Below are 15,105 nucleotides of genomic sequence, written 5' to 3'. Positions count from 1 at the left end.
TGGATTGGGTTGTTTGTTTTGTTGTTATTGAGCTGCATGAGCTGCTTGTAAATTTTGGAAATTAATCCTTTGTCAGTTGCTTCATTTGCAAATATTTTCTCCCATTCTGAGGGTTGTCTTTTGGTCTTGTTTATGGTTTCCTTTGCTGTGCAAAAGCTTTTAAGTTTCATTAGGTCCCATTTGTTTATTTTTGTTTTTATTTCCATTTCTCTAGGAGGTGGGTCAAAAAGGATCTTGCTGTGATTTATGTCATAGAGTGTATAGCCTAGGTTTTCCTCTAAGAGTTTGATAGTTTCTGGCCTTACATTTAGGTCTTTAATCCATTTTGAGCTTGTTTTTGTGTATGGTGTTAGGGAGTGATCTAATCTCATACTTTTACAGGTAGCTCTCCAGTTTTCCCAGCACCACTTATTGAAGAGGCTGTCCTTTCTCCACTGTACATTCCTGCCTCCTTTATCAAAGATAAGGTGACCATATGTGTGTGGGTTTATCTCTGGGCTTTCTATCCTGTTCCATTGATCGATCTTTCTGTTTTTGTGCCAGTACCATACTGTCTTGATTACTGTAGCTTTATAGTATAGTCTGAAGTCAGGGAGCCTGATTCCTCCAGCTCCGTTTTTCGTTCTCAAGATTGCTTTGGCTATTCGGGGTCTTTTGTGTTTCCATACAAACTGTGAAATTTTTTGTTCTAGTTCTGTGAAAAATGACAGTGGTAGTTTGATAGGGATTGCATTGAATCTGTAGATTGCTTTGGGTAGTAGAGTCATTTTCACAATGTTGATTCTTCCAATCCAAGAACATGGTACATCTCTCCATCTGTTTGTATCATCTTTAATTTCTTTCATCAGTGTCTTATAATTTTCTGCATACAGGTCTTTTGTCTCCTTAGGTAGGTTTATTCCTAGATACTTTATTCTTTTGGTTGCAATGGTAAATGGGAGTGTTTTCTTGATTTCACTTTTAGATTTTTCATCATTAGTGTATAGGAATGCAAGAGATTTCTGTGCATTACTTTTGTATCCTGCAGCTTTACCAAATTCATTGATTAGCTCTAGTAGTTTTCTGGTAGCATCTTTAGAATTCTCTATGTATACTATCATGTCATCTGCAAACAGTGACAGCTTTACTTCTTCTTTTCCAATTTGGATTCTTTTTATTTCCTTTTCTTCTCTGATTGCTGTGGTTAAAACTTCCAAAACTATACTGAATAAGAGTGGTGAGAGTGGGCAACCTTGTCTTGTTCCTGATCTTAGTGGAAATGCTTTCTGTTTTTCACCATTGAGGATGATGTTGGCTGTGGGTTTGTCATATATGGTGGCCTTTATTATGTTGAGGAAAGTTCCCTCTATACCTACTTTCTGCAGGGTTTTTATCATAAATGTGTGTTGAATTTTGTCAAAAGCTTTCTCTGCATCTATTGAGATGATCATATGGTTTTTCTCCTTCACTTTGTTAATATGATTTATCACATTGATTGATTTGCGTATATTGAAGAATCCTTGCATTCCTGAAATAAACCCCACTTGATCATGGTGTATGATCCTTTTAATGTGCTGTTGGATTCTGTTTGCTAGTATTTTGTTGAGGATTTTTGCATCTATGTTCATCAGTGATATCGGCCTGTAGTTTTCTTTCTTTGTGACATCCTTGTCCTGTTTTGGTATCAAGGTGATGGTGGCCTCGTAGAAGGAATTTGGGAGTGTTCCTCCCTCTGCTATATTTTGGACGAGTTTGAGAAGGATAGGTGTTGTTAGCTCTTCTCTAAATGTTTGATAGAATTCGCCTGTGAAGCCATCTGGTCCTGGGCTTTTGTTTGTTGGAAGATTTTTAATCACAGTTTCAATTTCAGTGCTTGTGAATGGTCTGTTCATATTTTCTATATCTTCCTGATTCAGTCTTGGCAGGTTGTGCATTTCTAAGAATTTGTCCATTTCTTCCACGTTGTCCATTTTATTGGCATAGAGTTGCTTGTAGTAATCTTTCATGATCTTTTGTATTTCTGCAGTGTCAGTTGTTACTTCTCCTTTTTCATTTCTAATTCTGTTGATTTGAGTCTTCTCCCTTTTTTTCTTGATGAGTCTGGCTAATGGTTTATCTATTTTGTTTATCTTCTCAAAGAACCAGCTTTTGGTTTTATTGATCTTTGCTATCATTTCCTTCATTTCTTTGCATTTATTTCTGATCTGACTTTTATTTCTTTCCTTCTGCTAACTTTGGTTTTTTTTTTGTTCTTCTTTCTCTAATTGCTTTAGGTGCAAGGTTAGGTTGTTTATTCGAGATGTTTCCTGTTTCTTAAGGTGGGCTTGTATGGCTATAAACTTCCCTCTTAGAACTGCTTTTGCTGCATCCCATAGGTTTTGGGTCATCGTGTCTCCATTGTCATTTGTTTCTAGGTATTGTTTGATTTCCTCTTTGATTTCTTCAGTGATCACTTCATTAGTAAGTAGTGTATTGTTTAACCTCCATGTGTTTGTATTTTTTACAGATCTTTTCCTGTAATTGATATCTAGTCTTATGGCATTGTGGTCGGAAAAGATACTTGATACAATTTCAGTTTTCTTAAATTTGCCAAGGCTTGATTTGTGACCCAAGATATGATCTATCCTGGAGAATGTTCCATGAGCACTTGAGAAAAATGTGTATTCTGTTGTTTTTAGATGGAGTGTCCTATAAATATTAATTAAGTCCATCTTGTTTAATGTATCATTTAAAGCTTGTGTTTCCTTATTTATTTTCATTTTGGATGATCTGTCCATTGCTGAAATGGGGTGTTAAAGTCCCCTACTATGACTGTGTTACTGTCGATTTCCCCTTTTATGACTGTTAGTATTTGCCTTGTGTATTGAGGTGCTTCTGTGTTGGGTGCATAAATATTTACTGTTGTTATATTTTCTTCTTGGATCGATCCCTTGATCATTATGTCCTTCTTTGTCTCTTGTAATAGTCTTTATTTTAAAGTCTATTTTGTCTGATATGAGCATTGCGACTCCAGCTTTCTTTTGGTTTCCATTTGCATGGAATATCTTTTTCCATCCCCTTACTTTCAGTCGGTATGTGTCTCTAGGTCTGAAGTGGGTCTCTTGTAGACAGCATATATATGGGTCTTGTTTTTGTATCCATTCAGCCAGTCTGTGTCTTTTGGTGGGAGCATTTAGTCCATTTACACTTAAGGTAATTATCGATATGTATGTTTCTATTCCCATTTTCTAAATTGTTTTGAGTTCGTTATTGTAGGTCTTTTCCTTCTCTTGTGTTTCTTGCCTAGAGAAGTTCCTTTAGCATTTGTTGTAAAGCTGGTTTGGTGGTGCTGAACTCTCTCAGCTTTTGCTTGTCTGTAAAGGTTTTAACTTCTCCATCAAATCTGAATGAGATCCTTGCTGGGTAGAGTAATCTTGGTTGCAGGTTTTTCTCCTTCATCACTTTCAGTATGTCCTGCCACTCCCTTCTGGTTTGCAGAGTTTCTGCTGAGAGATCAGCTGTTAACCTTATGGGGATTCCCTTGTGTGTTATTTGTTGTTTTTCCCTTGCTGCTTTTAATATGCTTTCTTTGTATTTAATTTTTGACAGTTTGATTAATATGTGTCTTGGCGTATTTCTCCTTGGATTTATCTTGTATGGGACTCTCTGTGCTTCCTGGACTTGATTAACTATTTCCTTTCCCATATTAGGGAAGTTTTCAACTATAATCTCCTCAAATATTTTCTCAGTCCTTTTTTTTTCTCTTCTTCTTCTGGAACCCCTATAATTCGAATGTTGGTGCGTTTAATGTTGTCCCAGCTGTCTCTGAGACTGTCCTCAGTTCTTTTCATTCTTTTTTCTTTATTCTGCTCTGCAGTAGTTATTTCCACTATTTTATCTTCCAGGTCACTTCTCTGTTCTTCTGCCTCAGTTATTCTGCTATTGATCCCATCTAGAATATTTTTCATTGCATTTACTGTGTTGTTCATCATTGTTTGTTTCATCTTTAGTTCTTCTAGATCCTTGTTAAATGTTTCTTGCATTTTGTCTATTCTTTTTCCAAGATTTTGGATCATCTTTACTATCATTATTCTGAATTCTTTTTCAGGTAGACTGTCTATTTCCTCTTCATTTGTTAGGTCTGGTGCGTTTTTATCTTGCTCCTTCATCTGCTGTGTGTTTTTCTGTCTTCTCATTTTGCTTATCTTACTGTGTTTGGGGTCTCCTTTTTGCAGGCTGCAGGTTCGTAGTTCACGTTGTTTTTGATGTCTGTCCCCAGTGGCTAAGGTTGGTTCAGTGGGTTGTGTAGGCTTCCTGGTGGAGGGGACTAGTGCCTGTGTTCTGGTGGATAAGGCTGGATCTTGTCTCTCTGGTGGGCAGGTCCACGTCTGGTGGTGTGTTTTGGGGTGTCTGTGGACGTATTATGATTTTCGGCAGCCTCTCTGCTAATGGATGGGGTTGCGCTTCCTGTTTTGCTAGTTGTTTGGCATAGGGTGTCCAGTACTGTAGCTTGCTGGTTGTTGAGTGAAGCTGGGTGCTGGTGTTGAGATGGAGATCTCTGGGAGATTTTTGCAATTTGGTATTATGTGCAGCTGGGAGGTGTCTTGTGGGCCAGTGTCCTGAAATTGGCTTTCCCACCTCAGAGGCACAGCACTGACTCCTGGCTGCAGCACCAAGAGCCTTTCATCCACACGGCTCAGAATAAAAGGGAGAAAAAGTAGAGAGAAAGAATTAGTACAAGTAGGAAGAAAGAAATAAAGAAAGAAAGAGAGAGAGAGGGAAGGAGGGAGGGAGGAAGAAAGGAAGGAAGGAAGAAGGAAAGAAAGAAAGGAGGGAGGGAGGGATGGTGGGAGGAAGGAAGGAAGAAAGGAGGGAAGGAAGGAAAAAAGAAAGAAAGAAGATAAAGTAAAATAAAATAGAAGATAATAAAGTTATTAAATTAAAAAATAATTATTAAGAGAAAAAAATTTTTTTTTAAAAAATGGACTGATAGAACCTTAGGACAAATGGTGGAAGGGAAACTATACAGACAAAATCTCACACAGAAGCATACACATACTCACAAAAAGAGGAAAAGGGGAAATAAATCATAAACGTTGCTCTCCAAGTCCACCTCCTCAATTTGGGATGATTCGTTGTCTAAAGGAGGGAAGGAAGGAAGGAAGGAAGGAAAGAAAGAAAGAAAGAGAGAAAGAAAGAAAGAAAGAAAGAAAGAAAGAAAGAAAGAAAGAGAAGATAAAGTAAAATAAAGTTATTAAAACTAAAATTAATTATTAAGAAAAAAAGAAAACGGATGGATAGAACTGTAGGACAAATGGTGGAAGCAAAGCTATACCGACAAAATCTCACACAGAAGCATACACATACACACTCACAAAAAGAGGAAAAGGGAAAAAATCATAAATCTTGCTCTCAAAGTCCACCTCCTCAATTTGGGATGATTCGTTGTATATTCAGGTATTCCACAGATGCAGGGTACATCAAGTTGATTGTGGAGCTTTAATCTGCTGCTTCTGAGGCTCCTGGGAGAGATTTCCCTTTCTCTTCTTTGTTCTCACAGCTCCCAGGGGCTCAGCTTTGGATTTGGCCCCGCTTCTGCATGTAGGTCGCTGGAGGGCATTTGTTTTTTGCTCAGACAGAACGGGGTTAAAGGAGCCGCTGATTCGGGGGCTCTGGTTCACTCAGGCCGGGGGGAGGGAGGGGCGCGGAGTGCAGGGAGAGCCTGCGGCGGCAGAGGCCGGCGTGACGTTGCACCAGCCTGAGGCCCGCCGTGCGTTCTCCCGGGAAGTTGTCCCTGGATCCCGGGAACCTGGCAGTGGCGGGCTGCACAGGCTCCCCAGAAGAGGGGTGTGGATAGTGACCTATGCTCGCGCACAGGCCCCTTGGTGGCAGCAGCAGCAGCCTTAGCGTCTCATGTCCGTCTCTGGGGTCCGCGCTTTTAGCCGCGGCTCGTGCCCGTCTCTGGGGTCCGTGCTTTTAGCTGCGGCTCGCGCCTGTCTCTGGCGTTCCTTTAAGCAGCGCTCTTAATCCCCTCTCCTTGCGCACCAGGAAACAAACAGGGAAGAAAAAGTCTCTTGCCTCTTCGACAGCTCCAGACCTTTTCCCGGACTCCCTCCCGTCTAGCCGTGGTACACTAACCCCTTCAGGCTGTGTTCACGCAGCCAACCCCAGTCCTCTACCTGCGCGCTCCGACCAAAGCCCGAGCCTCAGCTCGCAGCCCCGCCCGCCCCGGTGGGTGAGCAGACAAGCCTCTCAGGTTGGTGAGTGCCGGTTGGCACCGATCCTCTGGGCGGGAATCTCCCCGCTTTGCCTTCTGCACCCCTGTTGCTGTGCTTTCCTCTGCGGCCCCGAAGCTCCCCCCTCCGGCTCCCGCAGCCTCCGCCCGCGAAGGGGCTTCCTAGTGTGTGGAAACCTTTCCTCCTTCACAGCTCCCTCCCACTGGTGCATGTCCCGTCCCTATTCTTTTGTCTCTGTTTTTTTCTTTTGCCCTACCCAGGTACGTGGGGAGTTTCTTGCCTTTTGGGAGGTCTGAGGTCACCTGCCAGCATTCAGTAGGTGTTCTGTAGGAGTTGTTCCACGTGTAGATGTATTTCTGGTGTATCTGTGGGGAGAAAGGTGATCTCCGTGTCTTACTCTTCTGCCATCTTCCCATTTAACTTTTTATTTTGAGATAATTTTAGATGCAGAGAAGTTGCAAAAATACAACTTTGTACAGTAGAAAAGTACAGAGAGGTCCTGGTGTACCCTGCAGACACTTTCCCTCAATAGTTACATCTTCATAACAATATATTATCAAAACCAGGAAGTTGACATTGGTACAGTGGGTGTTTTGTCAGGGGTCTCCAACCCCCGTGTTCAGAAGGACTTGTGGGACTCAGTATATAGTTGTACTCATGCTGAGATTTATTGCAATTATATAGTAAAGATACACACCCAGACTATAATGGTCAAAACATAACATAGGCAGAGTCTAGAGGGATCCATCTTCAGGCTTCCTTATGTTCTCTCCCTTCCATGAGGGGTTACACAGAGTACATTCCTTCTTTCCCTCCTTCGCAACAAAAATGCAGCAGTGTGTGTCTGTGGTTGTGTTTGTGTGTGTGTGTGTGTCTGTGTGTCTGTGTGTGTGTCTGTGTGTGTGTGTGAGAGAGATATTTCTGCCCAGGGATGTCCATTAGAGAATCAGTGCTCAAGATTTTTATTGGGTGTTGGTCATGTAGGCACCCTCTGCCTAACATGTATCAAAATTTCAGATTCCCAGAAGAAACTTCCTGGTGCTCAACATAAATCACATAGTTGGCACAAACAGTCTAGGAACAGTGAGACACCCCTGTCAGAGAACAGTGGGAACACTCTTGAAATCCAGATTTACAGATACCAGCCGAGGGTCAGCCTTGCAAGCAGACCTTTCTAAGGATAGCATTCTCAGGTCAGCTGTGATAAGTTTTTTATGCACAGGTGTGTGTAGTTCTGTCCCATTTTATCACAAGTGTATATGTTTGTAACCACTACTGGAATCAGGATAAAAGAACTATTTCATCACCATGAAAATCTCTTATGCTACCCCTTTATAGTCATATGCACCCTTTACCCTCCTCACTCTCCCTAACCCCTAATCTATTCTCCATCTCTAATTTGGCATAGACCATTTTCAAATGAAGGAAATATTTGTGTTTTAATTTTTCATTAAATAAGTGATAAGCTTTATGTTCATACTGTTATAACAAAACCCACATGTGGACAACAAAAGACTTTGATTTAAGAGATCATTGTATTTTCTAAGCTGGATGGTAGTATTTGTTATTATCTAAAGTGTTCCTATACAAAAATATCATGAGAGAAAGAGAATTTTTTGGCAAGTTTTAGTATAACAAATCTTGATGGCATTTGCTTTCATTTTCTTTGATCAAACTCTAATGTTTTATTTTGAGATTATTGACTCTCTTCTGGGTCAAACTATTAAATACATCTAAAATGAATTCTCTGTAGTGATTTTTAGATGACTGACAATATAATGATAATTTTAACTATTTTTAATAGTTATTAAATAGGCCTAGGATATTTAATTAAGCTTTCTACAGTAAAAAGTACCATAGTCTAAATAATCAACTAAAGTATATTTTATCTTTTTAGGCACATCAGATTAATATTGGTTATTATTTGACATTACTATTTTTGTATGGAGTAGCAGTCACTGAAAGAGGAAAGAAAGAGGTATGTAGCATGTGTTATTTGCACATTATAAATCTCTTCACATACACTGACTTCATTTTAACAAATTAAAATGTTGATTTTGACCTTCTCTAAAAGTTGAAACCACTCTGTGACTTTTCTGTCATATATTGAAAATGTAGAGTAATTATGCTAGAGACTATATTGTGAAACTAAAAATATTGGTAGGGGAAACTTAATGTTAGCTTATAACTTTATTTATCTTTGAAATACTTATCACATATAAAACAGAAAATTGTTTAGCTTCTTTCACTTATAATAAATTTTAATCCATTTTTTAGTGTAGTTTAATCTCTCTGGTCTTTATCTTATCCTCTTTGTAAAATGTGAGTTTTACCTCAAATTCTTTATCAAATAAAGTGAAGTGCAAAAGTAAAAATCTAGGAGGTAAGTAGGTGATTTCTAAGGGTCCTTACAAATTTAAATTCTCTTTTTCTTATTTTTAATGATTTCTCAATTGCAGCCTTGATATCTCTTTTACTTTTTGTATTCCTAAATTTGTACTCTCTACTTGGTTTAATAAATAAATACATCTGACTTGTTAATTAGGTGAAGTAGAATTTATAAGCACCAAACTGAAAACATTTCCACTTTAAATAATTTCACATAATGCTAATTATTTAGTGTGATGTGCTAGAGAATATTTTTAAATGAGGCCATGCAGCATGTTTTTTTCCCAGGGAGACTGGGGCTACTGTGCCTGTTTTAATAATGATAACTAAAACATTTATTAGAACTGATTCTGTAGTTTACTTCTAAACCTATATTGCTTATGATCAAGGTTGTCATTCCTCAAAAGAGTCTATATGTGTGGGCAAAAAGTCATTTATTTCCTATTTGAAAAACTAGGAAGATTTGTGCTCTAATTAGAATGAAAAATTATGAAGAATATAAAGAACTATGTTCCCATAGTCATCAGAAGAGCCCTTATTTTGTCTAGTAATATTTGTCAGTTTTAGATATAAAGATTGTTGTTTTAATATTCACTTTGAAACACTGGTTAAAGATCTTTAGTTCTTTTGTAAATAACTAAAGCACTGAGTACATTATTTATGGGATTATATACAGAGATGTATTAGAGATATGAATAAATGACTGGATCAATATTAAAGCTGCCCTAACTTCTCCAGTTTGGGAAATAACTGTTTATTGTAAAAGGAAAAAAATGACTTTTACATCAGCCAAACCTAGCTTTATGTTGCTACAGGATTGTATAGAAGCTGAGAATAAATTTCTGGTGATGAAGATGGTGATCCAAGAAAATGAAATTTGTGAAAACTTTATGTCTTTAGTTTATTTTGGACGTGGTTTACTTCGATGTGCTCAGAAGAGGTAAGGATTTTAATTAATGGGTAGATCTTGCCTATCAACTTTTAGCATTATGTAATGGGAATAAAGTTTGTACATACCAGGGATCATGACATTTGTGCTCTACTGATTCTTTTCTCCATCACTGATTCTATAGATAATTTCTTTAGTGTACTTGAGAATATTAAGTATCAAACTTAACAGGCCATGGCAATAAAAGGTGGTATAGCATAGGCATTAGGAACATAGGCTTTGGAGTCTGATAGGCCTGGGTGCAAATACATTTTCTACCACTTATCTAATATATGACTCTAGGAAATTTAATGTTGCTAAGCCTTATCTTTGGAACTAATAATAGTGCCCACCTCATAAAGTGATTAACAGTGCCCAGGACACAAAAATGCTATTCTTAATAGATAATTAATGGTTGTAGTTATTAATGTTATCACCACTTGGAATAGGTATTTAAGTTATGAATGAGCTTATAACTCATTGAAAGGGTCCAAATTCTGAGTCTGGAAGTATTGGGTATTACACACTTAGTGAAATTGTACAGGAGAATGTTTATAGACCATCTGTTCACTTCCCATATGTAGATCCTTAGCCATTTATAGCATCATTAATTCATTTTATTTGCTAAACATTTATCCTATTTTAGAGACTGCTTTAGGTGCTGGGGATAAAATGGTTTACAAAATAGATAGTTCCTGTCCTCATGTAACTGACAGTATAGTGAATGTTATAGACCTTAATCAAATAATCAGTTATATAAATAATCAATTATGAAATGTGATAAAGTGCTATGAAGGAAAACATAATGAAAAATTAGTCTTTATTAGAACCCTATTGTCTTTCTGGGAATCAAAAGTCTCCTTGAGGAAATAATGTTTGGCTGGGATCTGAAGGGAGAATTAGGCAAAATTTACTTATGCAAATCCTTATGAAGGATTACTGCTGGGCCCAACCATTGAATCCCTAAAAGCATCATTTATATGGTAGTTCCTTGATTCTTTGTAAGGTTGATCTTCTATCCTCTGGCATGCCTGTTTTTTACTGTCCAGAAGATGTCCCCCTTCCTGTTCGTTAGCATGATGTCATCAATGTAGTTGGCCAGTGTGATGTTTTGCAGAATGTCAGGATGATCAGAATCCCCTTAGTCTATATTGTGGAGAGAATTAACATAGCTCTAAGACAAGACAGAGAATCTGTACTGCTGTCCTTTCCTCAGATATGTGAACTACTGTTTATTTTCCTTATTGATGGGCATTGGAAAAAAATCATTTTCCCAAATCATTGACACTAGAAAGCCCAGTCATCTGGCAGCGTCATTTACTTTCATCCCTGGCCTATAGAGAATAGCCACCACTGAGCTGCTCAAAGACACTGATGTCCTTCTCGCTCTGTATTTCTTATTACATTAATGGATGGAATGTCTTCTGGGCCTTTCTAGGGAACATTGTCTAGTGATGGATTCTATGGTCTTACGCAGTAAGTCCATTCTAACATGTTTACCTCCCTGAGCTTTCTTTAAAACTCTGCCAAGAAATTTTCAACATTTCCACCTCAATTACTAGAGGCCATTGTGGTTTCCGAGCTTCAAGTAGCCTTCTCAGCAGCATGTTAGGACTGGCTTTGGGTGTCCTCGCTAGGAAAGTAAATGCTGAATTATGGAAGAGTTGCCCCATATCAATATATATTTCCCTGTCAAGCTATATATTTGACCATGGGTTCAGCACTCTTAAGATCCACTCCTAGACATGTTCCTGCCAGTACATAGTAGTCAAGTTCTACAATGCTTATGGTGAATAAGCTTTTTCTTCCTCTGTTTTCCCACTCAGGCTTTGCTTATACTTGATCCTAGATTTTTTTTTTTTTTGTCTGTAGGCAATGAGCAGATATAAGAGAGGATTTTGAGAAGGAAGAGTATCATCTTTTGAGACGTGTACCTCAGATCATATTTTTGCATGGTCTACTTGTTCCCTATCAGAGTCCTGATAGTACAATAGTTCTTTTGAGGCTATGCTTTTGGTTTTTGCTGTTGTTCTACTCTTGTGATTAAATACTGGGCCTCATTTTCAGCATGGTCTGCCTTATGTTTAGAGTTGGTCAAGGTTTTTGAAACATTACCAAAGTGGCCTTTTAACTTTCACGGAGTATCCTTAGTTGATAGTAGTAGTCCTGTTGAGGCTGTGTATTTGGTTTCTTTTGCAGTTTGTTCCACTTTGTGATTAAATCTGGGCCTGATTTTCAGCACAGATTATCTTTATGTCTGTAGGAGATGAGGGTCTCTTTAAATGGTACCCTCAGAGGCCTCTGTCTTTCATTGTGTCCAGAGTCAATAGTTGGATGACCTGTGCCATTTTCTTTCTTCAAGGCTTCCAAGACAGTAAAAAAAAAGCCAGCCAACTCTACAGTCCCTTTAATTACCATGGCCCCCATAATGTTCAAGCTTGAGCTACTATATAATCTATTGCCTCCCCTTCCACATGTATTTCATCCCAATCTACCACAGGTGAGAGTCCTAGTGTTTGTATTTCTATAGCATGCCAGAGGTTATCACCATCCTACTTACCACAAAAAAAAAAAAAGTTGCTTGTTGTCTAATTGGTAAACTGTCTACTTACAGAGTCCTGTTCAAACTAACTCTATTTTAAAATGCCTTGCAGATATAATGCAGGACTGCTAGAATTTCATAAAAGCTTACAAGAAACAGGAGATACAGATGATCATTGGTTTGACATAGATCCTATGGAAAATGAAGATTTACCTACAACTTTTAAAGTAAGAAATTATTTAAGAATAACGTTTCATCTGTGGCTAATCAGAATCATCTTTGATAAACTGCAGTTTATGTTAACTATGTCATTCTATAGCAAACACATTCTTTTGTTGGGCATTAGCTTTTTGTGTGAGAAACAACCTTGATTCCATTATCTAGTGCAGAATGTTAGTATGATTCAACAAGTAGAGAGAAATGAGGTGGATGTGTTAGCGTTTCCAAATAACAAGATTAAAAGCTGTACTAGTTCAGTACTTCACATGGCTACAGCTAAGTGTAATAGTTAACTTCTTTTGTCTAACTATATTTACCATTATTTTGCTGTTGATTTAAATTTTAAAAGTACTAAATGCTTACATTAAAAAACTTGAAAAATGTAAAAATGCCAAAGATAAAAGTAAAATTCATCCATATATTTCTTCAAATGGAGAAACCATTGTTAGTATTTTCATTTATATCTTTCCATACACACATGTATAAACACTCTTTACCTTTTATTTTTAATAAATTGGTGTGATGTTATACACATTGATTTATAGTATGAAAATATATATTATTGTGAATTTCCCAGCAAGTAGATTATTATATAGTATAATTTTTTCATAGTCCATCTTAAACTGTGCTTTTAGTTTGCTTAACCAATTCCCTGCTATTGAAGATTTAGTTTATCCTAAGCATTCTAGTTTTTCACTATTATGGAAAGTGATCTTTTTGTATTTCTCACATCATTCCCTTAGTATAAATTTCTAAAGGTGGAATTATGAAGTGTTTATACACTTGTACAGTTATTTGTGTATGTTTCCACATTTCCTCCCAGAAAGTGTGTAACCAGTTTATATTCTTAAGACAGACTATGAGAGTTTCCATTTCCCCACACCCTCTGGATATTTTTTACCTTTTGGGTAATTTTTCCTCATCTGATAAGCCATGTTGGTCACTTTTTATTTGTTTAATATGAAAATAGCTACACTCGGCTTCTTTTGGTTAGCGTTTGAATGACATATCTTCTTCCAAACTTTTACTTTAAACCTTTCTGGATCCTTATATTTTAGCTGATTTTAAGGCCAAATGCATTCCTCAAAATAAAGAGGGATGTTTTATAAAAATAAAAAATTCAGTTTTCTAGGAAGCTATAACAACTCAAAGTTTGTATATACCTAATAATACAGCCTCAAAATACCTGGGACAAAAACTGGTAGAACTAAACGGAGAAATAGAAGACTTCCCAGTCACAGTGGAATATTTTAATGTACCTCTCTCAATAATCAATAGAATAAGTAGATAGTCTTTGGTGTTGGCCAGGATAATCATATGACTTTTAACTTTGACCTAATAAAGTAGTAATTTTATAGATTTTGGAAAAATATTGAATTTCTGTGTTTATCTGGAGCAGCCCCTACCTGGTCTTGGTTGTTTTTCTTTTTTCCTTCTCCTTTTAAAATATTTTTATTTCTTATCCAAACTTTCTTATTTTTATTTTATGCAAAGTAATACATGTATGCAGTTTTTTGAGTAATATTAAAAGGCTTAAAAATTAATGGTCTGGGGCTTCCCTGGTGGCGCAGTGGTTGAGAGTCTGCCTGCCGATGCAGGGGACACGGGTTCGTGCCCTGGTCTGGGAAGATCCCACATGCCGCGGAGCAGCTGGGCCCGTGAGCCATGGCTGCTGAGCCTGCGCGTCCGGAGCCTGTGCTCCGCAACGGGAGAGGCCACAACAGTGAGAGGCCCGCATACTGCAAAAAAAAAAAAAAAAAAAAAAAAAAATTAATGGTCTGTGGTTTATCATCTCTAATTGTAGTTCCTGACTATGGGTAACTTCTTCCAACCCTCTAGGCATTTTCCTTTGATATTTACCTGTATTTTTTAAAAGCTATACTGCTATTTAAAAAATTTCTCCATCTTAGATGTTATCTTTTGACTTCCCACTGTGGAAGAGGAGGGTTTAGTAGCTTCCTTATACATCTCCTTCACACAACACACTTCACTTCCCCATCCTACTAATAGTTATAAGTTTTTATTAAATTGGCGTTAGGGTTTCCCTTTACTCTATTCCTGGGAATACCCTCACCCATTTCCTTTGTAGATCCTCTATTTCTTGGATCTCAAGTTTTCCTCTTTCTAGGTATAATCCCTTGATTTGGTGGTGCAACTCATCCAGCAGCTTCCTGGAAAAGGGTATTGCTTGGGAGATAAATTTTTTGAGATCTTTCAAGTCTCAAAATAATTTATTCTTTGTACACTTTATTTATATATTGCCTGGGCATAAAATTGTAGGTTGAAAATCATTTTCCTTAAATTTTTAGAATTGTGTTTCTGTTATCTTCTAACTTCCAACAGTAGTATTTTTGAGAAATTTGATGTTCTGATTATCAATCTTTTGTTATAACCTATTTTTTTTTCTGGGAATTTTTAGGATATTCTGTATATTCCTGGTGTTCTGAACTTATGTTTTTTGGTTCTGGGACATTTTCTTTTTTTATTTATTTGATGATTTATTCTTCATTTTCTCTTTTCTTTTTGAAATGCCTTTTATTCAGATACTTGACATCCTGGACTGAATTTCTGGTTTTCTTATTTCTTTGCTAATTTTTATTTTTTGTCTTTTCTTTTTAAAATATTTATTTATTTATTTGGCTGTGCCTGGTCTTCCGTGGCATGTGGGATCTTTAGTTGCGGCATGTGGGATCTAGTTCCCAGACCAGGGATCGAACCAGGGCCCTCTGCATTGGGAGCATGGAGTCTTAACCACTGGACCACCAGGGAAGTCCCTAATTTTTTGTCTTTTTGTTCTACTTTCTAGGATATTTTCTTAACTTCATCTTTTTTGC

The 15,105-nt window shown here is 37.4% G+C and overlaps 1 protein-coding gene across 2 annotated transcripts in view; it reads left to right on the top strand.

Moving 5' to 3' along the window:
• The window catches only part of DZIP3 (DAZ interacting zinc finger protein 3), a 121,667-nt gene that overhangs the window by 29,390 nt on the left and 77,172 nt on the right, over nucleotides 1–15,105 (top strand). For both annotated transcript variants that reach the window (XR_009540770.1, XM_060150637.1), the window contains exons 6-8: nucleotides 8,092–8,172; nucleotides 9,398–9,522; nucleotides 12,165–12,279. Coding sequence is in view for 1 of the 2 variants with exons in the window: in XM_060150637.1 (XP_060006620.1) it covers nucleotides 8,092–8,172; nucleotides 9,398–9,522; nucleotides 12,165–12,279 (321 nt within the window). In the remaining variant the exon portion in view is untranslated. The remainder of the gene's footprint in view (nucleotides 1–8,091; nucleotides 8,173–9,397; nucleotides 9,523–12,164; nucleotides 12,280–15,105) is intronic.

Source organism: Lagenorhynchus albirostris, chromosome 5 (genome assembly GCF_949774975.1).
Source record: "Lagenorhynchus albirostris chromosome 5, mLagAlb1.1, whole genome shotgun sequence".
In the NCBI taxonomy this organism is placed as follows: Eukaryota; Metazoa; Chordata; class Mammalia; order Artiodactyla; family Delphinidae; genus Lagenorhynchus; species Lagenorhynchus albirostris.
This window is presented reverse-complemented; position numbering and strand designations above follow the sequence as displayed.